This window comes from Blennius ocellaris (genome assembly GCF_963422515.1).
Source record: "Blennius ocellaris genome assembly, chromosome: 6".
Lineage (NCBI taxonomy): Eukaryota > Metazoa > Chordata > Actinopteri > Blenniiformes > Blenniidae > Blennius > Blennius ocellaris.
The window spans coordinates 5,058,523-5,080,200 of NC_137655.1; the positions used below are offsets into that span (position 1 = coordinate 5,058,523).

General features: G+C 44.7%; 1 protein-coding gene across 1 annotated transcript; it reads right to left on the reverse strand.

Moving 5' to 3' along the window:
- Positions 1-503: 503 nt before the first annotated feature.
- Positions 504-16,994, reverse strand: ccdc80 (coiled-coil domain containing 80). The gene is made up of 10 exons (XM_080497985.1): positions 15,673-16,994; positions 15,386-15,583; positions 13,637-14,133; positions 12,602-12,940; positions 10,770-10,926; positions 7,318-7,454; positions 6,184-6,335; positions 5,168-5,271; positions 2,937-3,020; positions 504-1,370 (listed from the first exon to the last, which is right to left on the reverse strand). Exons 1-10 carry the CDS (start codon positions 16,322-16,324, stop codon positions 1,048-1,050), a joined length of 2,643 nt encoding a protein of 880 aa, XP_080354111.1. The 5' UTR covers positions 16,325-16,994; the 3' UTR covers positions 504-1,047.
- Between the last annotated feature and the right edge of the window lie 4,684 nt (positions 16,995-21,678).

Consider the following 21,678-nt stretch of genomic DNA (forward strand, 5'->3'; position numbering starts at 1 on the left):
TCAACCCAATGTTATTTACTATAGCAAACATGACTTCTACATGGAAAACTTGAATTCACACCTAATCCATGTGAATTTTTGGTTCTAATTTTCTATAATTGCATTGAAAAATACTGCTGTACATTTGTTGAGTTTGAATGAATATATCCATCCATCCAGGTTACACTACGGCAATTTCAATTAATGTACCTTAAAAACATTGTGTCTGTGGGAGGAAACCAAAGTTTACAGAAAAAAAAGCTTTTAGCTCTGAGGTGCAACTTCTTAACATTTCCACCTCTGCATAAAACCTAAAAATGTTCTGCAAGCTGTATATAATTACACAGTTCAAACTAAGTGTGGGGGTAAAAAAAGCAGCTTCGTCAATGATGAACAAATAATTTAAGGCTGAATCTTAACCCAGAACTTCTCGTGCTCTTACGACTCGTGGCCACTAGGTGGAGCTGCAGCTCAACAGATCGCCACGAATCAACTCACCAATGAGGACGTCAAAGGCCCTCCTCTGTAGTTAAACGTTTATTTGTCATATAGCCCATTGAGTATAAATAAGAACATAATTCTTTTTTTTATTTAATAGCAACAGAAACTTTACAAAGTACAAATAACGTGACAGCTGCTGTTCATAAAATAATCTGTAAGTGCACCGCAGATGCAACAGATGTCCAATAAATACACGTCTGGCATTGAGCCAGTTATCTACAACGTCAAGGTGCCGGAGGTACGTGACTTTGACCTGGAAGCTGAAGTGAAGGCGACAGATCAAAGATGTTAAAGTGTTGGAAGTGGAGAAACGTTAAAAAGCTAAAAAAAAGCCCGGGCTCATCTACCCCGTCGCCGACTAACCGTTGGGATTCAAATCCACCCCACCCCCCCCCGCCCGTCTCATGCAGCGTCCTACGCCCCTCCCCCGCCTGGAAAAAACAACCGAAGAGGCTGGAAGCAGTTCTGACGCTTCCCGCTTAAGTGCTACGAAACATTCGAGGATCTCGGGCGACTTTCCCCGGTGGAGGTGCGGGGGGGGGGGGGCGGGTCAAAGAGAGAGGCGGACTAGTAGCCGTAGCCCTGGTGGTAGCCGTCCTGGTAGCCGTGCTCGTAGCCGTGCTGGTGGTAGCCGTAGCCGCCGTACTCGTCCTCGGGGCAGCGCATGCCGAGCGACTGCTGGATGGCCATCTCCTGCCTGCGCAGCTGCATGGAGTCCACCAGGTCGTAGATGATGGCCATGGACCACATGGGCGACGGGTACCAGGACTTGACGTTGCCGTCCTTCCCCACCAGCAGCATGGAGAAGTACTCGGGGCTGATCTGGAAGTAGTTCCTCATGTCCTTCACCAGCGTGCCCGACAGACCCTCGCGCTCCACCGTGGCGGTCCCTGTGGGGGGGACGAAGACACGCAAGGTTTATCTATCGGGGACGTTTGTTCCCGTCGCATTGACACTCACGGGGGAAGCTTCCTGCGCGGCGATCGAAGCGCCAAAACGCAGAAACCGCAAGTCGACTGGAAGCACTTGCAGTTTCTGCGAGACTCCGGGTTTCTTCTTTCCTCGTCACTGTTTCTCAACTCAACTCGACTCAACTTTATCTATAAAGCGCTTTAAGCAGCCGTAGCCGAGACAAAGTGCTGTACATTGAAATAAAAATATAAGAGGCAAAATAAAAACATTTAAAACAATAAAAAAGTTTAAAACAATCAAATGGTAAAACAATAAACAAAACATAAAAAGTTAAAACAATAAGAGAAAAACGAAGGCACCAAAACCAGAGCAGAGTCTCACGCTGAGGTAAAAGCCAAAGAATAAAAATGGGTTTTAAGACGAGTTTCAAAAAATTTAAAAATCAATTTCATTGATTTAACCCCTTCATCTCCATTCTTTCACTGCTGATGGGATTCCATGGCCCATTTGCCCCCTTAGTGGGGCAGTTCAGTAACCTGGAGCCATAATAACCTTTAGATTTCAACTGTTTTTTTTGTTTTTCTTTGTTGAATATTCAGTAAAACCTCTGATGGTTTTTACTGATTCAATATCAACTGGTCTGGACCAGTTGATATTGAATGAACCAAATATGTTCTTGAAGAAACATACCTTTTTAATAGCATATAATTGAACCAATATAGATATAGATATACATATAAACATGTATATAATATATACAGAGATGTATACTAAATAAAATATTACTTCCATGTACAGATCAGTTTCAGCTTGAGTGGGCCGGACCGGTAAAATACTACCGTAATAACCTTTGAATTTACACTTTTTTCTTTGTTGTGGCACAAAGTGTACGGGATGAAAGTGTCTGCAGTTTTGCAAGATCACATAGCTGGTACTGAAAATGACTACAATCTCAACATAATCAATTCCAATGAGACATTCTGCTGTAAAATACTATGAAATGTGAAAAAAACCCTCCTCTAAATCCTATATAACCACCTTATTTCGTGGTTTTTTGGGGTCTTTGACCCACAAGCCTTACGTTTGACTCCCCTGGTGTAACAAAGTGAACGGTAAGCTGAGAGGGTCATCACAGCGCAGCACCGCTTTGCTGGGACAAATAAGATAAATCATATCTCAAAATTAATTCTGTGGCCGTTTTTACTGTCGCTCAGCTTGAGATTTGGCAGGAAAACCCGTCCGTTGTCTGCGTTTGGCAGGTTGTCCGCTCTTTAAGGAGTGTTGACAGTTAAAACCTGTCTTTGCACGAGGATTTGTCCACTCAGTACAGGGTGTCCCCTCGCTATATATGATGAAAATGTCAATATCCTGACTGGAGTAGAAAGTCTAGATTTGCACAAGAAGTGTTTATCCAAGAAAAGATTCCTGTGCAAAGAACTTTTGCACTGATTTGCCCAATTATTTTCATGATCACCCCCCCCCCCCCCCCTCCAAACATAAGACGTAAGTTAAAGGTATATTTATCTTAAAGAGACAGTACTCACCATTGATAGGATACAGCTCCAGGACTCCGCCCATATCCGGCGCCTCGGTGCCAACCAGCTTCAGAATGGCGATGTGCCTCAGACCTGCGTCACCACGGCAACCACCACCACAAAAACACATGAGAGGAGAGATATTTCAGACGGACGAGGGGAAAACCTTCAGACGGGGACGCGGTGATAAAGTCCAAACAGGTTTATTATTGGAGCCGTCCTGAAAAGAAAGTGGTTTCTAGTTGAAAGGGGGAGGGGGGGGGGGGGGCAACACACCAGTGCTGGAAAAAAAAAAACCTCACACAACCTGATCTTGGCCGGCTGATGAGGCAAGACGTCTTTTTTTTCTTTTCTTTCTTTGCTCACCTTTCGGACTGGAACAATGAACATTCATGCAGGCTGACGTCAGAGCTGGACTGACTTCATGGAAGCGGTCCAGACTTTCTACCTTCTCAACACGTCTGGTTATCGTCACCAGTTACTTTCCTCAAAAGTCATGGGGTTTCACTACTTGTGTCAGAAGGAATAGTACAGCACATCCATCCATACGCAAGTAAATGTACATAATACTCTTCTCAAAAGTTAACTCCGGATGTTAGTTTCTTAGCATTTGACGATTTAAGGTTTTTATATGAAACATATGAGACTTTATTTATGAGGTGTGTCCGGCTTGGAGCGTCTTGCCGGCCACTTTTATCCCCAGGGGCCTTATGTTTGAATAAATAACATGAGCAAATGAGTAAAAATCAACAGGCGTCGGTGAAAAAAGTGAATCAGAACTCTGGTTGATGTGAGCCGAGCTGCAGCCAGAGGTTCAACATGGCTAGAAAGTCCCGATGACAGCATTTATTTGGCTTTTCCGAGAGGTGAAGTCCGCCGGCGGCTGTTTAATGTTTATATTTATCCTGCGTAAATCTGCCAGATGCATCGGCTTGTTGACTTGTGCAAAGTTTGGATAAACGTCTCTTTGTGAGATTTACACTCAGTAAGATTTTAGAGCAAAAGTGGAGGAGGAGGAGGAGGAGGAGGAGCTTGTTGGCCTCAGACAGAAACAGAGTCGCTCCTTCTGCCAGCGCCGTCATCTGTAATCCCTCCACGCATGCAGACGATATCCTCGATAAACAACTTTCTTCACATGATTAATGCGCTCGGATCTGACTCATGCTCTGGCGGGGAGGGATCAGATCATGTGAGGGTCACGATAAGGTGAAATAGAAGGTCAAAATAAAACTAAGAGAAGAATCGAGACGTTTGATTTTGCTTGGTTGAAATGATCCGAAGTACAATTTATAGGTTCCCTGTTCAGAACATGATAGCCGTTAGCTCATATCGATGGTAACCAGGTAGGTCAGGTTGCAACATCACTGTATGAAACATAGGCAGGGAACGTCTCCGTGGCAACAGACGCTGATCTCTTTTGATCTCTTCCATGAGGTGAGGAGAAAAGCTTTCTTTCTTTCTTTCTTTCTTTCTTTCTTTCTTTCTTTCTTTCTTTGCGGCGGGAATTGTATAGACCAGACAGAACCAACAGATGGCAGTAGTTCAACTTCAAGGAGAGGAGGAGGAGAAGAAGAAGAAGAACAGGAACAGGAACAAGAACAAGAACAAGAACAAGAACAAGAACAAGAACAAGAACAAGAACAGGAACAAGAACAAGAAGAACAGGAACAAGAAGAAGAACAGGAACAAGAAGAACAGGAATAAGAAGAAGAAGAACAAGAAGAACAGGAACAGGAACAAGTATAAGAAGAAGAAGAAGAACAACAGGAACAGGAACAAGAAGAAGAAGAAGAAGAAGAAGAAGAAGAACAGGAACAAGAAGAAGAAGAAGAACACGAACAAGAAGAACAGGAATAAGAAGAAGAACAAGAAGAACAGGAACAGGAACAAGTACAAGAAGAAGAAGAAGAACAACAGGAACAGGAACAAGAAGAAGAAGAAGAACAGGAACAAGAAGAAGAAGAAGAACACGAACAAGAAGAAGAAGAACAGGAACAAGAAGAAGAAGAAGAAGAAGAAGAACCGGAACAGGAACAAGAACAAGAACAAGAAAGCTTCTCGACCAACTTCATCGGTCACCCAACGTGACCCAACGTGACCCAATGAAGTTGGCGAAGGTAATAAACATCCTTCCAGTCTTGGGTTGTTATGGTACGTTTCTGATCTGATGCTGAACTCGCAGCGGGGAAACTGGCGACCACCAGGTGGGAGTTACGAAAAGCGGCGGCGCGGCAACTCACCCAGATTGCAGGCCTGGCTGTTCAGAGCGTAGAGCTGCTGCTGGTACGCCCACTCCTCGTCGTTGGGGGCGGAGATGATGAACAGGCGACGTCTCCAGCGGAACCTGCAATCAAGAGGCGAAAAATGTGGATTTAAATGGCGTCCGCAGCTCTTAACATTTCATTGGTTTCCCGAGCGTTACTGCCAGGAGGCGGATTACGGCGAAACGGCCGCAGCACAGCGACCAGCAGCCACTTCTCAGACCTGTCTGGTGGATATATTGCAGTGACTGAGCCTGCAGGAGCATCGAGCGCCTCTGTGACTTTCAGTCCGAGTGGGGCAGGAAGAAACAAACCCCTCTCTGCCAAATATCGCTTGGAATCACTGAGAAAATGTAGGCAAAGAAATCCAGTCTGAAGCGGACGCTGCCTGACGAGACCACCCAAACACTGGTTTCACCGAGGTTCAAACCAGAGTGATGTGGTTTTTCCCACCAAGAAGGTCCATCAAAGTCCGTTTTAATGAAACAGACAAGCTTGTTTTTTTATTTTATTTTTGGGGGGGAGGGGGTTGTTTACACAATGTCTTCACTTAGTATTGACACGAGAAACAACTTTTTGAAAATGCTAACTCTCTGGAAACGCTCGGGTTCAGCGCCCATGAAGACGGGGAAAATGCTGACGCTGCTTTTTACGCACCACGGCTGGAGTTAATAGTAGTTCTGCACATGCTCAGTAGAGGGATAATCCTTTCGGAGTATCGTGACTCCCGGTCCATGTTCTCCCGGGACTTGGTAGTTATATTTTGACCGTCACCGTAATAACAATCCAACTTGGTCGTCTGTCCACGAGAATGTCCGTGTTCTCCCGGCAACAGCGTCAACTTGTGGCCCAACGTGAAATCTTTTTCAGCTTTTCTGCCATTTCCATGGACGTTGTTTTTGAAACATTGCCCTGTAAACGCGAAACTCTTTTTTTTGTCCCTGTTTTTTTTTTTTTTATCACATAAACAAGGCAGCGTTCTAAACCGGCTCTACCTGGACAGGAAGTTCTCCAGCGACCGCGGCTTGTCCTCCTTCTTACACTCCACCCCGTCCCTCTTCTGCTGCTCCATCTCCCGGATCCGAGACGAGAAGGTGTCGACGTAGTCAAACACCGCCTTCATGGCGATGGGAACCTCGTACGATTGCTGAAGCGAGGGGAAAAAAGAAAGAACGAATCAACACGCCTGAGGAGCAGAATGTGGAAAGAGCACGGAGGATATGAAAATAGACTGAAACAATAGCAGATCTGTTCCCAGTGGAGGGATGAAGGGATGTTTAAGACAATGTTAGATTCTGTGTCCGCCAAATCCAAACCAGCTTTTGTGAAAACGTCTGGGAAGCAGCTCGAGGTCTGTTGCCTCACAGGGTGTTTCTGTTGGTAAAACTCGAGTCAGTGTCCCTGTTGTAAAACTTTCCAGTTGCTTCGGCGTTAAGTTCTGCTTTTTGGTTTGTGGCTTTTCTTTTCGATTAGTTTTTAACGAGGCTGAAGTTAGATGTTGTATGTTTGTTAAATTTGTAGAGTCGTCGGAAAAGAGCCTGAGATTCCTCCTGCTGCTTTCTCATAAAGCGACTCAATACACCATCTGGTGGTTGAAACTTGTACTGCATAACAAAAGAAACTGACAACAAGATGGAAAATTATAATAACAACAACAATAATAATATTAATAATGATGATGATGATGATAGATAATCTCTATATATACATATTTGAAGTTTCAGTGTAATTTCTAATCAACAAGGACTTATATTTTGAAGGAGTTTGGGGCTTTTATCTTGGATGCCTTTTCCAATTTGTCTTCATATGGAGGAAAAGTAAAATGTAAAGTACCTGAAAAATCTACAGTAATAAAGTATGAATACCTCATTCTTTCATTCTGTAGCACATGCAGTAAAACATAACACAGCTGCATACACGCACACACACACACACACACACACGTAAACTCACAGACTCCCCTGTCAGCACAGAACAGGAACACTGGACTCTTTGATGAGTGTGTCTGAAAACAGCCCCGTGATTAAAGTATAGCACGCACACACATATACACACACACTTGACTCGCTGTAACATTTACTGTAAAATTCAGCCTAATTTGAATAAAAATCCTAGAAACGAGTTCCCACCTGGACTCTCATGTCGGTGTCGGTGAGAACCATGTAGAAGTCGTCAAACGTCATGCTGAACTCCTTCCTCAGCTCGGTGATCAGATCCTGGTTCACCAGGTCCTCCTGGCGGAGGCCCTTCATGGGCTTGTCATTCTCTGGAAAAACAATTCAGTCAGGAAGGATTCAGTTTACTGAGGGACGACGACCCCGAACCACCCGGACCATGTCAGACAAACGCTGACTCAGCAGGTTTTAATATAGTTTATTTCTGGATGTACGCCGGTCATTTTGGGCACCAGAGTAACGAAAACTAGACCTTGTTATATGTTGTATTAGAAGTACCTTGTAACCTTCTACATAGAACGATGTATTCTCTTGGATTTCCAAACAATCATGGCGTTGTTGCATAGACCTCTTGATTTTAAAGTATATAACGTTTTTTTAATGCTTTAAAAATAGCTGAGTTACCATTCAATTCATTTACGTCACAAAATTACCAAGTTTAAGCATTTACATAAAAAGTATAACATTTATGAACGTGAACATCATGCCTGCAAAGAACAAGAAGGTGAACCAGGGCGCGAGTTCTGTCCATGTTTAGCGCCTTTATTTTTCCTGAATGGACGGCGCACTTTTATGACGTTTTTTTCTTTCGTCATCACGTCATCGAGATTGCGTAATCACATCGAGTCACGATAGATTCAGCTCATGCAGTCTGCAAAAACGATGATCTAAATTCGTCTTTGACGACCCAGACGGCCGAAGACTTACAAAGAAGCTCAACACTGTTGGTCTGTGGTCTTTTGTGGTCCTCATAAATGGGTCCCAGACCCCCCACTTTGGATAAAAGTTCCTGTGGTACTGTCAGCTGTAACATCCGAAAACAAAGTGAGAAAGTCCCATCACTGTCTGTCGTCTCGATATGAAACGATGCTCAATTGTTTTCCCGTCACATGAGCCACAATGAGAGGACAATGTGTTTTCCATTTCTGACTTCAAAGCCATTTCCTCTGGCGAATGTGACAAGAGAGTGAAGGCAGTGAAGGGAGGAAACACGCAAACAGAGCGGGACTCGACAAAGAGCGGCTTTTATCCACGGTGATCTGGCAGAAATGTGCCGAAGCCTTTAATTGCCGCTCCCACTCTGCACACAGACCGCAGAACAACGTGCAGCAGTGGAGTCGGGAAAACCCAAACACCCGTGAAGTCACATCAACATAAAGGAGGGTGGGCTCTGAAAGAACCAGCTGTTCGTGTAAATAAACAAACGTAAATAAATGTGATTTCTTCACTGGGAATCATATGCTGGAGATTTAATACAGATCTCGACCGAACAACGTCCAGATGGGAAAGTTGCCGAAATGCACTGGTGTTGTTGACTCTCAAGATTTCAACGGCTCTTCTCCAACAAAGTATAGATTTACTCCCATTTACCACACCGTCATCTGCATACGTGGAGATACACTTCTTAGGTACGGATACCGAGTGGACCCTATTAAAGGAGCTTGAATGTTTACTGTGGACTTTTCTTTGTACAAGGTTAGAAAAACGCAGCAAGAGAGGTTAAGTGGTGACCCTAAATTGTCCCGAGGTGTGTATGTGTGTGGTTGTGTGTCTCTGTGTGCTCGCCCTGGGTCGGACCGGCGATGTCTCCAGGGTGTAATCTGTCTTCACCCGTCGTCGCAACGGACCGACAGACGACGGACTTAAAGGGTCACCGACTTGTTATGACGTGCAGAGATTCACACTCACGCTCTCTCGGTGCTAGCTATGAGTGCACAACTGCTACCGTATTATCCAGACTATTGATGGCACCTGAACATAAGCCGCACCCAGCAGATCTAAAAAGAGTGTATATGCCGCACTTTTCTGTAAAGTATTTCATTGATTATTTTGGTTAACTGGTTAACCATGGAGCGCTGCGATAGGGAGCAACAGGTCGGAGTTACGTGATGCGCCTGAACGCATCACTCACGGCGATGACAAAGCACATGACGACGTCAGGAAGACAGAAATATCACTTTTAGGGCCGATTTTAGAGAAACAGAGGCGCAGATACAGGCGGAAGTAAAGTCCGGATGAAGCTCGTTAACCCGTAAAAACCCATAAAATCTCCCTGTTATTGTTTAAACTGCAGGGTTCACAGCGTGTGAAGAAAGTAGTCGTGGCTTATAATCTAGATATTACGGTAATCAGAAATCTTCCTGGTCAATAAAATCTCCAGGGGCCTCTTGGGTTTTAAGGGTCTTGCTCAGATGCGACAATGCGAATCTCGTGAGATTTAGAATTCAAGACTCCACTTCTTTACCTTCTGCTCCAAGTACCACGACCTGATGGTTACACATATGGAACTTCTCATTATCCACTTCACTAAACACCGGTTTTACACAAACACACGCACACACACACGCTGGCCGTCCAGCTGGTGAGTGGAACACTAGCGTAAGCGAGGCCACCCATGGGTGACGTCGTCTTCCAGTCGGATAAAGCCTCGCCGTCACGCGGAGCGACAGACTCATAAAGTGAGTGTGTGTGTGTGTGTGTGTGTGTGTGTGAGTGTGTCTGTGTGTGTCCTGGAGTGAAACGGCGCTGACCGAGCCCTCGGGTCCGACGCCGCTTATAAAAAACCCTCGGAACATTAAAGAGGGGAAACGCCGGTGACGCTGCGCTTCTCATGGGGAAAACAAGCGGCGGTTTTGTTGCGTCTTAACGAGCAGCTCGAGAGATTTAATGAAAGAGGGTTTTTTTTTTTTTTAAAACATTGTCATGATTACTCTGAGTGTGTTTGTGTGTGTGTGGGTGTGACGGATAAACCGTATTCAGGATACACAACCAGTCCAGAGGAGGAAAACGTACCTCTCGTTCAGGATGGTACACAGAGGAGGAAGATGCTCTAGAATCTGTTTGCTGCTCTTGAAATGAACGGCTTTACGAAGATGAACAACCAACGTGCACAAATACTAAGTTAAGTAAAATAAGAATGGATAATATTGTAATAATTTGATTATTTTAAGTAATAAAGTCAATATAATAACAACTTGTCCTCAATGTAATCAAATAACTGGGAGTGCTACATAGTATGTATCTTCAATTAATGGATATGATGACTATACCATCCACTCAACTTTTTTTTTGATTAGCAAACCACATAAAAACTTTAAAAAAATTAAAAACACACTTTTACCTCCAATACTTACCAATACAGTAATATTACTGGCTGATTTAATAATTGGCTGGATGTTTTTATGATATTGGCTCAAATATTTCATTGGCGCTATCACATTTACAATATCCCAAATTATTGAGTTATTGGCAGGTATTACATTATTGGTTGCTACACTTCCTACGCTTGCTTCTTCTTCTTTATTTTTTGTGTTTTCTTTTCAGACATCGAGTGTGAAATTGCAGAAATCCGCTGTGAGTGGGTGCGTGAAGTGTACTTGCGTCGAGACGGAACCTGAACGTCTCACCGATCTGGTAGTGGTCGATCTTCATGGTGGAGTTGGTGAGCGAGCCGAAGATGGTGATGATGGACACTTTCCTGATGGCCATCTCACACACCGACTCCAGGTACTCGTCTCTCTGCTGGACGTACATGCTGTTCTCCTCGCCGGGGGAGGTGATGAGCTGTGAGGGGGGCGCGGGGGGGGGGGGGGGGACAGGATCATGTGTTTGTAATGACACACACATGCACACTTATAAACACATGCACATTTGCACACACACACACAACATTACGTACAGGTACACATACACGTGTACGCACAAACACACACGCTCACACATGCACACAGACTCACACACACACACATATAAACACATGTACACTTATGTGTGTATGTGTGTGTGTGTGTGCGCGCGCGTGTGCGTGTGTGTGTGTGTGTGCGTGTGTGTGTGAGTGTGTGTGTGTGTGTGTGTGTGTGTGTGTGTGTGTGTGTGTGTGTGTGTGTGTGTGTGTGTGTGTGTGTGTGTGTGAGCATGTCTACGTGCGTGTGCATATATTTGTATGTGTGTGTGCGTGTGTGGGTATGCACATTCTCACGCACACAATTACGCTCACATATGCACACACATAAGACACTTGCGTATACACACACACACACACATACACACACACACACACACACACATACACATTCACACACACACAGACACACGCTCACATATGCACACAGACACACACACACACATAAACCCATGTACACATACGTGTGTGTGTGTGTGTGTGTGTGCGTGCGTGTGCATGTGGGCCTGTGCGTGTGTGTGCGTATGCACATTCGCACGTACACAACTATGCTCACATATGCACACAGACACAGACACAGACACACACACACACACACACACACACACACACACACGCACACACACACACACACACACACACACACACACACACACACACACACACACACACACACACACACACACACACGCACACACACACAGAGGTGGTGTTTACACTAAGCGGCAGGCGGAGGAATATTTCCACTGCCGTGATAAGACCCTCTGGAGAGACGCAGAGTCTGTTAACACGCAGCTGTGCAGAGCGTTAAATTACCTCGTCCACTTCGTCGCCATACACAGAAACAACACGGAGGGACGAGTCGATCCGTACGTCTCGTCCTCCCGCTACAGCTTTTCTACTGTTTCAGATTATAAACTCACATCTCATCGTTTAAAATATGACCGTGATGTAACGGAGCTCAGGGATTAAACAGGCAAACCGCCGAAGCCAAGATCAGCAAAACTCACGGGATTGTGAAAGTTAACAGAAAGAATTTGATTCTAGAAATCCTTTTTTACAGGAATTACTACGATCTATATTCTAATAGTCAAAAGTCACTCAGACTGTTTAATGACTGATCCACTCATTAAGTTCAGGTGGGAGGAAGATGCTCTGTAATCTGGTTAAAATACTGTAATATGCTGTAGTATTCATATCACACCTGCAGAGGCGCTTTAACGCCACGGAAATATACATAACATGAACTGAATAATAGATGTGGGATGTCGGGGCTAATGCTCATGCTAATGCTAATGCTACCTATTTTGGGTCAGATTTCGTGTTTCGCGTCAGGACGAGTTAGTTCGGGGTCACAGAGGCGTTCGCTCCTCCAGCAAACAGGAGTTCAGTGAAACGGTAACAAGAAAAAAAAAAACAAAAGAAAAAATCGATATTACCTGCTACTTTTTACCGCGATATTCTCGTCTTAATGCAGTTCGCTTAGTCCCTGTCGTGTCATTACTTGTGTTTACTACAGCTACAGAACACACTAAAGTAATCAGATTACTCGCTCACCAGCAGCCGCCTCCTGTTCTCGAAGTAATCCAGGAAGGAGGCCAGGGAGCTCTTGGGCGGCGGCGTGGGCCTCTTGGTGGGTTTGGGGTAGTCCTCTTTCTCGGGGTACTTGGACAGCTTCTTGCCGTTCTTCTTGCCGCCGACCTTCCCGTCTTTCCCCGGCTTCCCGCCCCTCCTCTCCGCCTTCTTCAGGGCCTTGTCGTTCTTCTTCTTCTTCTTGTCCTGCTTGCCCTTCGCCCTCTTGGTGGGACTGACGTTGGCGAAGGTCTCCGCCCCCTCGGGGTCGCTCTCCGTCGGGTTCCCGGGCTCGTAGCGGTCCTCGTACTCGTTGGTCATCACCTGGACGCAAGACACAAACAGCCTCAGCTTTGAGGATTTTTTTTTTTTTTTTTTTTTTTTTAGACAAATCCTAATAGACAAATCCATGCATGGGATGGCCCCAATTGTTTTGTTTTTTTAATCAAAAAAAGAAATAGTTTTGCTAATACCAGGTCAAACCACAGGATTACATTTTGAAAGTCTTGTGAACATTAGGAAAATTCTGCACTTTAAATTTTTTTTTTTTTTTAAATGGCACTTTATCTGTCAGACTGCTGAGTCGGCACTTTTATATTTGCACTTTTATGCTAGGTTTTTAGGAAAAAAATATTTTATCATCTTTGTCTTTGTTTTACCATGTTGTTTTTATATGTTTGTATATGTTTGTATGTTTGTACTATGGTGTTATAAGGGACAATAAAAAAAATTTCTGTTTCTGAAAAAAAAAAAGCCATACTGGTGATTTTAATCATTTATAGTTTGACCGTTTGTCCTTTAATAGTTTTCCGTATTATAATCAAATCCATCCAATGTGGCTGTTTTATCTTATTTAGCTGTTGGCGATTCAACCCGTTTTCAAAAACCAGTACGGGATGCCAACACAACAAAAATTAAAAACTAACTGTTTCTCCACACGTATTATTCTGAAAGCTTCCGAGGAGCCGCTGCAGAGGAGCTGCAGATGAGCTGTAGAACCGCACGCGGCCGATCTTTTACCTTCTCTCCCCCGTTCTTCTTCTTGGGGGGCTTGACCTTGACCGCCGGCTGCTTGCGGCCGTGTGGATCCCTGCCGTCCTTGTCGGTGCGGTTGTCGCCGGCCGGCGTGGTTCTGGCCGGGTGCCTCTCCCGCTCCCGCTCCCGCTCCCGCTCCCGGCGGTTGTAGTAGTAGGGGTCCACTGTGGTTCTCGGCGCGGGGAACCACAGCGCCGTGGTCTGGGCTCTGGTGGCTCTCTGGGTGGCGGTGGGTCTCCTGGTGGTGGTGGTGGTTGTAGTTCTTCTGGTGGTGGTTGTCGGTTTGGTGGTCGTCGTCGTTGCTTTGGTCGTCGTTGTCGTCGTTGCCCTGGTTGTTGTTGTGGTTGTAGGTCGAGTCGTGGTGGTGGTGGTGGTGGTTGGTCGTCTGGTGGTGGTGGTGGTCGTAGCCGTCGTGGTCGAGGCCTGTGGCGGCTTCCTGAGGATCTTCTTTCCAGGTTTTCTCTCGACGGGTGTGTCAGGAGCTGGCGAACAGAAACAAAAAGAGTCAGATGATTCACTTTTAGATTAAAATCCTCCACCACCAGAGGGCCAGTACACCGACTAGCACTGATTCATCCATTCCTCCATCTTTTATATCACTTTGTCCAAACAGGAAGTGGAGGTCATTCAAGCTGAAGAGTATTTACTATTTCCAAACACATAACATTTTCATCATGTAGAGTCACCAATGAACAGCAAATGCACGTCTTTGCACAATGAAAGGACGCCACAGTATCTGCAGATAAAAGTTGAGCACATTTCTTTACTTGCTTAGGGTCCCTTTGTGAGTCACTAACTAAATATTTCAAAATATGTCATTAGTATAACCCAAACCCTTGTTTCTCAAAGGTACAAGGTTTTTTGGTAGGGTCAAACACAGCTTAAAAATAATCTTGAGAATGGAAGAGAAATATCTTGAAGTTAAAAAAAAAAAAGCGAACCAACCTGTGATACCAACTTCTGCCACAAGGTGGTGAAGTGAGTCAAACTAACGTTATTTTTGCATTCAGTTCATTGAAAGAAGCAGAATTAGATTCTGACTTGACAAGTGCTGCATTGTAGTTAAAACCACCTAAAACCCTTAAAACACATTTAACATTTAAAATGAAGTTGACAGAGCTTCTAAAGTTTCATACGTTTTGAAAAAGTTTCATACATTTTAACTTTTTTTAAAAAAGTTTAAAAAAATACTAAAACTGTATCCTGTGTTGCACTTGTGATGTTTATGACGCACGATTTAGGATTTTAAACATTTCATCACATTCGCAGCCATTTTTGACCTGATTTTTAAAAGGTTTCAATCTTATTTTTTTTCTAACAGTTTTATAGATAATTTTTACATTTGAGCTCTTTTTGAATAAGTTTAGTATGTTCTTCTCCCCATATTTAAGTTGGTTTTCTTTCAAAAATCGTAGTCATTTTAGGATTAAATAGAAAGTTTTTCCCTTTTTCTTATAGTTTAAAAGCTATTTTTATGCATTTTAGTTGCACCTCTTTTAAAAACACTTTAGTTAAAATGTACTTTCTATGTGAAAGTACAATGAAAACAAGATAAAATGTTGATTTAGGTATGATTTTGTGAGACGTTAGAAGGCCACATGTCCAGATCAAGACCAGAGAATCCCAAGACCAAGATCTTGAAAATGTGGTCTGGAGTTCTACAACAGGAGTATTTATTTATTTATTTATTTCAACATGAATCCTTTGGTAGCGGGAATCAGCCGTGCGGCTCACCGGTGAAGGTGCCCTGCTCCACCTGACCCTCCACTCCGGCTCCTCTGCACTTCTGGACGAAGCCCTTCTGCCGGATCTTCTCCAGCTTCCTCATGGGCGACTGGTCGATGACTTCGTACATGGCCTCCAGCCTCACCGGGTAGGGGTACCTCTCCTCCACCTGCAGGGTCTTCTTCAGCAGGACCATCCCAAACTTACCTGCAGGTCAAAGGGGGGGGGGGGGGGGGGGGGCTCAGTGGGTGACGTCAAACAAGAGGTGAGATGTTGGAGGTTGGTACTTTCCTTACCTTTCTCCAGCTTCAGGAAGCTCATGAGTCTGGGGATGAGCGCCGTGTCCAGCGGCTCCTCCATCACCTTCCCCTCGGTGGTGATCCTCCTCACCTTGCCCCCCATCTCACCCTCCTGGTGGAAGATGACGACCTGGTGGACGTGTCGCTCCGCCAGCTCGCAGTACACGTCCGCCTTCAGGAGGGACATCATGAGCCTGTAGTAGCCATCGGAGTCGTGGGGCGCTGAGATCACCAGGACCCGGTTCTTCCCCGCGAAGCTGGCCAGGAGGTTGGGTGACCCCGCACTGCTGGGCATGCGGGCCACCCTGGCTCTCGCGCCCGGCGCGCCCTCGTCCTGCTGCACGCTGTGCTGCCGGGGCAAGCCGATCTGGCCCAGCACCGCTCTCCTCCTGGGAATCACACTCTCACCACCTGCCCTCCCGGTGGCCCCCTCCTCGAGCCCCGCGTTCCTAGAGCCGTGCACCGAGATGGCCGAGCTGAACCCGGGACGCAGACGTCTGACGAGGCGCTCTTTGTCCGTGACGCTCAGGTTGGCGCGTCCCAGCTTTGCGCGTCGGTGCGTCTGCAGCCGCCTGAGGTGAGTGGGTCGGTCCGCCTCGCTCCAGCTCAGCAGGTAAACCAGAGCCAAGCACACATGGAAAACCTTCATCCTGGCGGCTTGTCGGAACAACAGTTGGCGTTTTTTTTGAGAAGGTTTCAGATCCGGCGGTGGAGCCTCGGTCCGGACGCGTCTTTAGCGCATTTGGCGTCGTTCGTCAATTAACTCCGGACGAGGCAGAGCGCACAGGATCCGCACATAACAGCACATAACAGCATGCCAACGACCCACCTCAGAGGAAACCCTCCTCACTGTCTGCCCTTTTTTTCTATTTTGGAAGTTGTTAGGTTTGTTTTTTTGTTTTTTTCTTTAAAAAAAAAAGAAAAAAAAAAGAAGTTATATCCACAACTTCATCTCAGCCGCACATCCGTTTTCAAGTATAATAACAGGAGCTCGTGAGTATAGACCATCGCCGTTGAACAAACATTCCAACCTGGAGCTTTAATAGATCCTCAGAACCGGATAAAATGAATGAAGTCCTTCGGGCAGAAGCAGAGCAAAAAAAAAAGAAAAAGTTCTGGAGCGCGTCACAGCTCCCAAAGTTTGTTTACGCCTCATTAATCTGATTCCAAGCGCTCCTCGGGCATTGTTTATCCCCAGACCCAGGAAGGAGGAAGATGTCGGATAGTATAGTCCGAGTCAGACCCCGCTGGTAAAAAAAAAAACCAAAAAAAAAACCTCGATCCCAGCTTTTGGAGGCTTTCCCAGAAATGTCCGCGGTTGAGAAGCGCTCAGCCTGCCTCCGGACTCTTGGCGACGCAGCGTCAGGAGGACCTGCCCCGGGACCGCGCGCCAGGAAAAAGTCTGCTGGGTCCTGGAGGGGTGGGGATGGTCTCAGGTTGCGCTCAAACTCCACATTAAAAAAAAAAAAAAAAAAGCAGCTGACTAATATTCCAGATATTTTGGAAAGAATGGGGGGGAGAAAAAAAAAAAGGTGTGATGTTTTGACCCCCGGAGCTCAATGATCAGTCCAGGTCCTGCGCGCGAGCATCAAGAGAAACGCCCCAAAAACACACACACACACACACACACACACACACACACACACACACACACACTCACACACACACGCGCGCGCGCGCGCGCGCACGCACGCAGCAGGTTCAACTCACACGCTGAACGTTTATTTACTGTTTCTCCATCTGTTTAAACTCCAGCAGTGGAGGGAAATAAACTACAAATACTCAGATTACTGCAGAGGGAGAGCAGGTACTCATGTTGTGTCATGAAGCGAAAGTATGGAGGAAGATTGGAAACATAAAAAATGTAGTTTGTATCGCTTTATTGAGGTGAAAAAAAGGAATGTACTTGATAAAGAAGGAAAAAAATAAAATTTGGTGTGTGTGTGTCTCTCTCTCTCTCTCCATCTCTCTATCTCTCTATCTATATATATTTATCAAACATATATGTATTTATGTAACAACTTCACTTCTACTTGCACGTTCGTGAGAATATTTTTCTCAGGATGTAATTTTAATTACATTTTAAGTACATTGAGAACCATGTAATCTACTTAGATACATTCAGAATCGCTCAAAGCCAATTTATTGTCTCAGAAAAAAAAATGTATTCTTAATTCTTACAATAGTTTTACTTGAGTACAAATATTCTGGGATTTTTTTTTAACGCTGATAAAAGTTTACAAAAATCTTAAATAAGAAACACAGTGAGATATTTTCTGGCGAAAAAAATTATATAATTACTGTGATTACTTTCACTCGCTTATGCTGCTCGTGGACCCAAATCTTTCCATTTCCTACATGAAAACTTTCCCAGCTCAGCTTGTAATTAAGGCCTAAGTAAAGAAAACCACGGAGTTAAACCCACATCCACTTTTACTGAGCAGGGAAAACCCCAGCGGGCTCTCCATCACCGGCCGGACCATGTCACTCACATCGATCCGCCCGTGAAAACTGTATAAACACGCAATCTGATCATTTTGGCAACTTTCTCTTTATTTCTCAGCTGATTTAACTGCTGCAGGTTTCAATTTGTGATGAGAAATCGAGCCACAAATACTAGAAACTTGCCACTAAATGCTCTCAGTTGTAAATCAATCATCACGACTCATCTTCTATTGTTTACGCGCTTCATTTGTACTGATTATTATGTGTTTTATGTGTTTCCTGTGTTACATCGGGGTGATTTTTTCAAGTGAAAATGCAAAATGTAGGCGTTTTCGTTTCAGAAAAGTTTTGCGTTTACATGTAAACTAATCACTGATAAAGATGTAGCCAGCATGTAGAGCCACTAGTGGGCACTGTTTGTTTTACTAATGAAACCACACGCATGTATGCACATGAACAATCTCCAGTTTCAGGTGAAAACAGAAAGTTTTTGCGTTTTCGTTTCAGAAGAGTTCTGCGTTTACACGGCAACTTTTTGATGATGACGTCCATTTCCACGGAAACGACGGTGAAAAGGCTCTATGCTTCTTATTTTTTATTCCAGTGTGCTGGAAAGTGTGAGTCCTGAGTCCGAGGCTGAACTAAGCTCTTCTCTTCCTTCCAGATGTTTTGTTTTTATTGTTATCGTCCGTCCGTCAGACCATTGAAGTCTCACGAGCAGCAGTGTGACGGCGAAGGTTTCCGATGTAGTTTGAAACATCTGTGCCATGTGGCGTTCACGTGTGCAGCGGAGTCCAACCCGAGGAGAGACCAGAGGTGATGGAGGTTTCCAGTTTGTATTTAAAAAAAAAAAATATAATAAACAAATCTTTTACTTTTTTTCTCGAAGTGTATGATCATCTTCCATTTATCAATGATGCTGTAATTAAAGATAGCACAGTTTGTAAAAACATCATGCCACAGCTGCAGGAGAAGATTTTGGGACATTTCACTGTATTTTGTTTCAAATTATTTTCCATTCAAAATCCACTTTTTAAACCTTCTTCAATGGATACAGGCTTTTAGAAATGGCATCAGGAAGGTGTCACTCGTTTTAAAACATTTGCTCAAAGATAGCATCATTCTATCCTTTTCAGATCATCGTTTAATGCAACTTGAAATTGTACACAGGGCAAACTGACTAAAATGAGTCCACTGTGTGCCAGATGTCACTTCAGCCACATGTTTTTGGTCCCGCCCTCACTTGAAGCAACTTTTAGGGGAACCATCTTCGACGCACTACCTCGGATGCTGAATCTCAAATTGGAGCCAAACCCAACGGCAGCCCTCTTTGGGCTTCTTGAAGTTCAAGTACATCTCAGTACTACTAAAAAACACGCCATTCTACTGTCATGTTAAAATGTAGGTCCTGGTGTGAATGCACCATTTTGGCAGTGACAGGGTAGGTGGGATGTTTTGGGGTGTTTTTTTTTTGTTTTGTTTTGTTTTTTTACATTAATCCATCTCTTTACAAACAATTGTGCAAATACTTTACTTGTCTTGTGTCTGATATCTGTGACTGCAAAGACTCGCATCACGACTGCTAGTTCATTGTAAACCAAAAGACCATTTCTGAGTGAGCCAGCACCTTGGACAAAGTATTTGTTTATATTATATATGTCCCTGGTGGTCTAGTGGTTAGGATTCGGCGCTCTCACCGCCGCGGCCCGGGTTCGATTCCTGGTCAGGGAACTACATTTTACCAGTAAATTTCTCCACTGTGAGATCAATAAAGGCTTATCTTATGTTATATATATATATATATATAAAATCTTCCAAAACACGACATAAGCTGGTCGGTTTACTGAATGGAAGCAGCCTGTGGTGCAAATCCAGAGCACACCTTGCTGAGAGTAGAGAATCTCGTGTCATGAAACAGTTTCAGCTCTTCTGAACCGTCTTCCAACCCGTCAGGCTGAACGGAGCTCAGCGCCATCTGCGCCTCACGTGTTCCAACTCAAAGCCTTCTTCTGGGAGCGTTAACGTGTCGGAAACTTCCCTGGCGCTGTCGCGTCTCCTGCCCATTCAGAAACGTCTCCGCAATAAAGCGGCGAGTGGATGAACGACGGGCCGGCCACTCGAGTGTTTCACCAGGTTCGCTCAAGCCGGAGAATGAAATCTGCTCATGTTCAACTCTGCAAACTGGACTCATTGCCTGACGCCGCGGCGACATCCTGACCCTGATGCATTTCTGCCGGCGCAGCACATCCAGCTGCAGGACGGCGTTCATAAACGCCGCGACCTCTCACCTTTTCCCGCTGACCTTTGACCTCCCGGTCTTGTTTGTCAGCGCCAGTGGCAGCTCGGCGGGAGGGGAGCTGTTCCGTATTACAAACCATAAACGTGACGACGATCTTTTCAACCGTCTGTCAGATTTGGCCACTTCCTCTGTGATGAGTCACACAAAACATGGAAAAATAGTAGAAATGCTCATGTATGGGATACAAAACGTACAATTTCAGCCATAAACATATTACATACCGACATAAACGCTGATGTGTGATGTTTCTTACCTTCCGTTTATGCACCAAATTACCCGATTAGTGCTTTTCTTCATAAATTTCGGCCTGTTTCGCCATTTTTTAATGCATATCACACATTATATTATCAGTGAAAGAGATGAGTCAACCAGTTCTTATATCCTCCTAATGAACTCCATTGTTTCAGCTATTGTCCATGAAACTCTACCGATTTTGTGTTAAATGTTTAGTTTTGTTCCTTCAGAAGTCCAGAGTGTTTTTTTTTCATGTTAAATCCTAGTCACCTGTCATCATGAACAGCAGGACACTAAGGCACCGGTGCGATGAGAAACGGCACCGTCAGGGTTAACCAGGTCTCCCGGCATGCAGCAGAAGCAGAGTCCTTGACCACATCCACCCGCAAAGTTTTCAGCTTGGAAGCTCCTGAAAGAGAGACTCGGTGTGGAAATGAGAGGGCAGCGCTTACAGGGGAACCAAAAATAGCCTAATGTCCCTCATATGCCATCATTTAGTGGAGCGGCGCAGGATTACAAGCCTGAAAACCCTCCGACGGAGCAACAAGCAGACTTTTATACAGCGACGACAATTCTATCTTACTACGTTCACTTCACCCTCTGCTTCATCGTTCCTTTCTGCAACCTGCGAGACCAAAAAAACTTTCATAATTTTCCAACAAATAGAATGCCTGGAGCCACAAAACATGTTGATTATATAGAATGAAGAAAAAGCATTAAAAAAAATTGCTATACATAGGAAAACCAGGGGTTGCATTGATAAAGTGCTTAAAGTATAACTTTGGTTATACTTTAAGCACTTTATTATTGTTTTTAGTTTTAGAGCCATTTAGAGTGATTTTTTTTTTTCATGTAAAAGAGATCTCGATCAGACATCTGGTAGAGACTCAAAATCAAGCCGCCACTCCTCCACATTTTCGAGGAGCAGGTTGAGGTGGTTCATCTCATTAGGGCGCCCCCCCCGGTCGCCTCCCTTTAGATGTTTACCAGCCACGTCCAACTGGGAGGAGGCCCCGAGGTCAACC

Coding starts and splice junctions, on each gene's coding strand:
- ccdc80 (XM_080497985.1), bottom strand. CDS start 16,324: ATGAAGGTTTTCCATGTGTGCTTGGCTCTGGTTTACCTGCTGAGCTGG. Junction 14,134..15,385: donor GGAGCAGGGCACCTTCACCG/GTGAGCCGCACG, acceptor TCTGTTCGCCAG/CTCCTGACACACCCGTCGAG. Junction 6,336..7,317: donor ACACCGACATGAGAGTCCAG/GTGGGAACTCGT, acceptor CCCTCGCTTCAG/CAATCGTACGAGGTTCCCAT.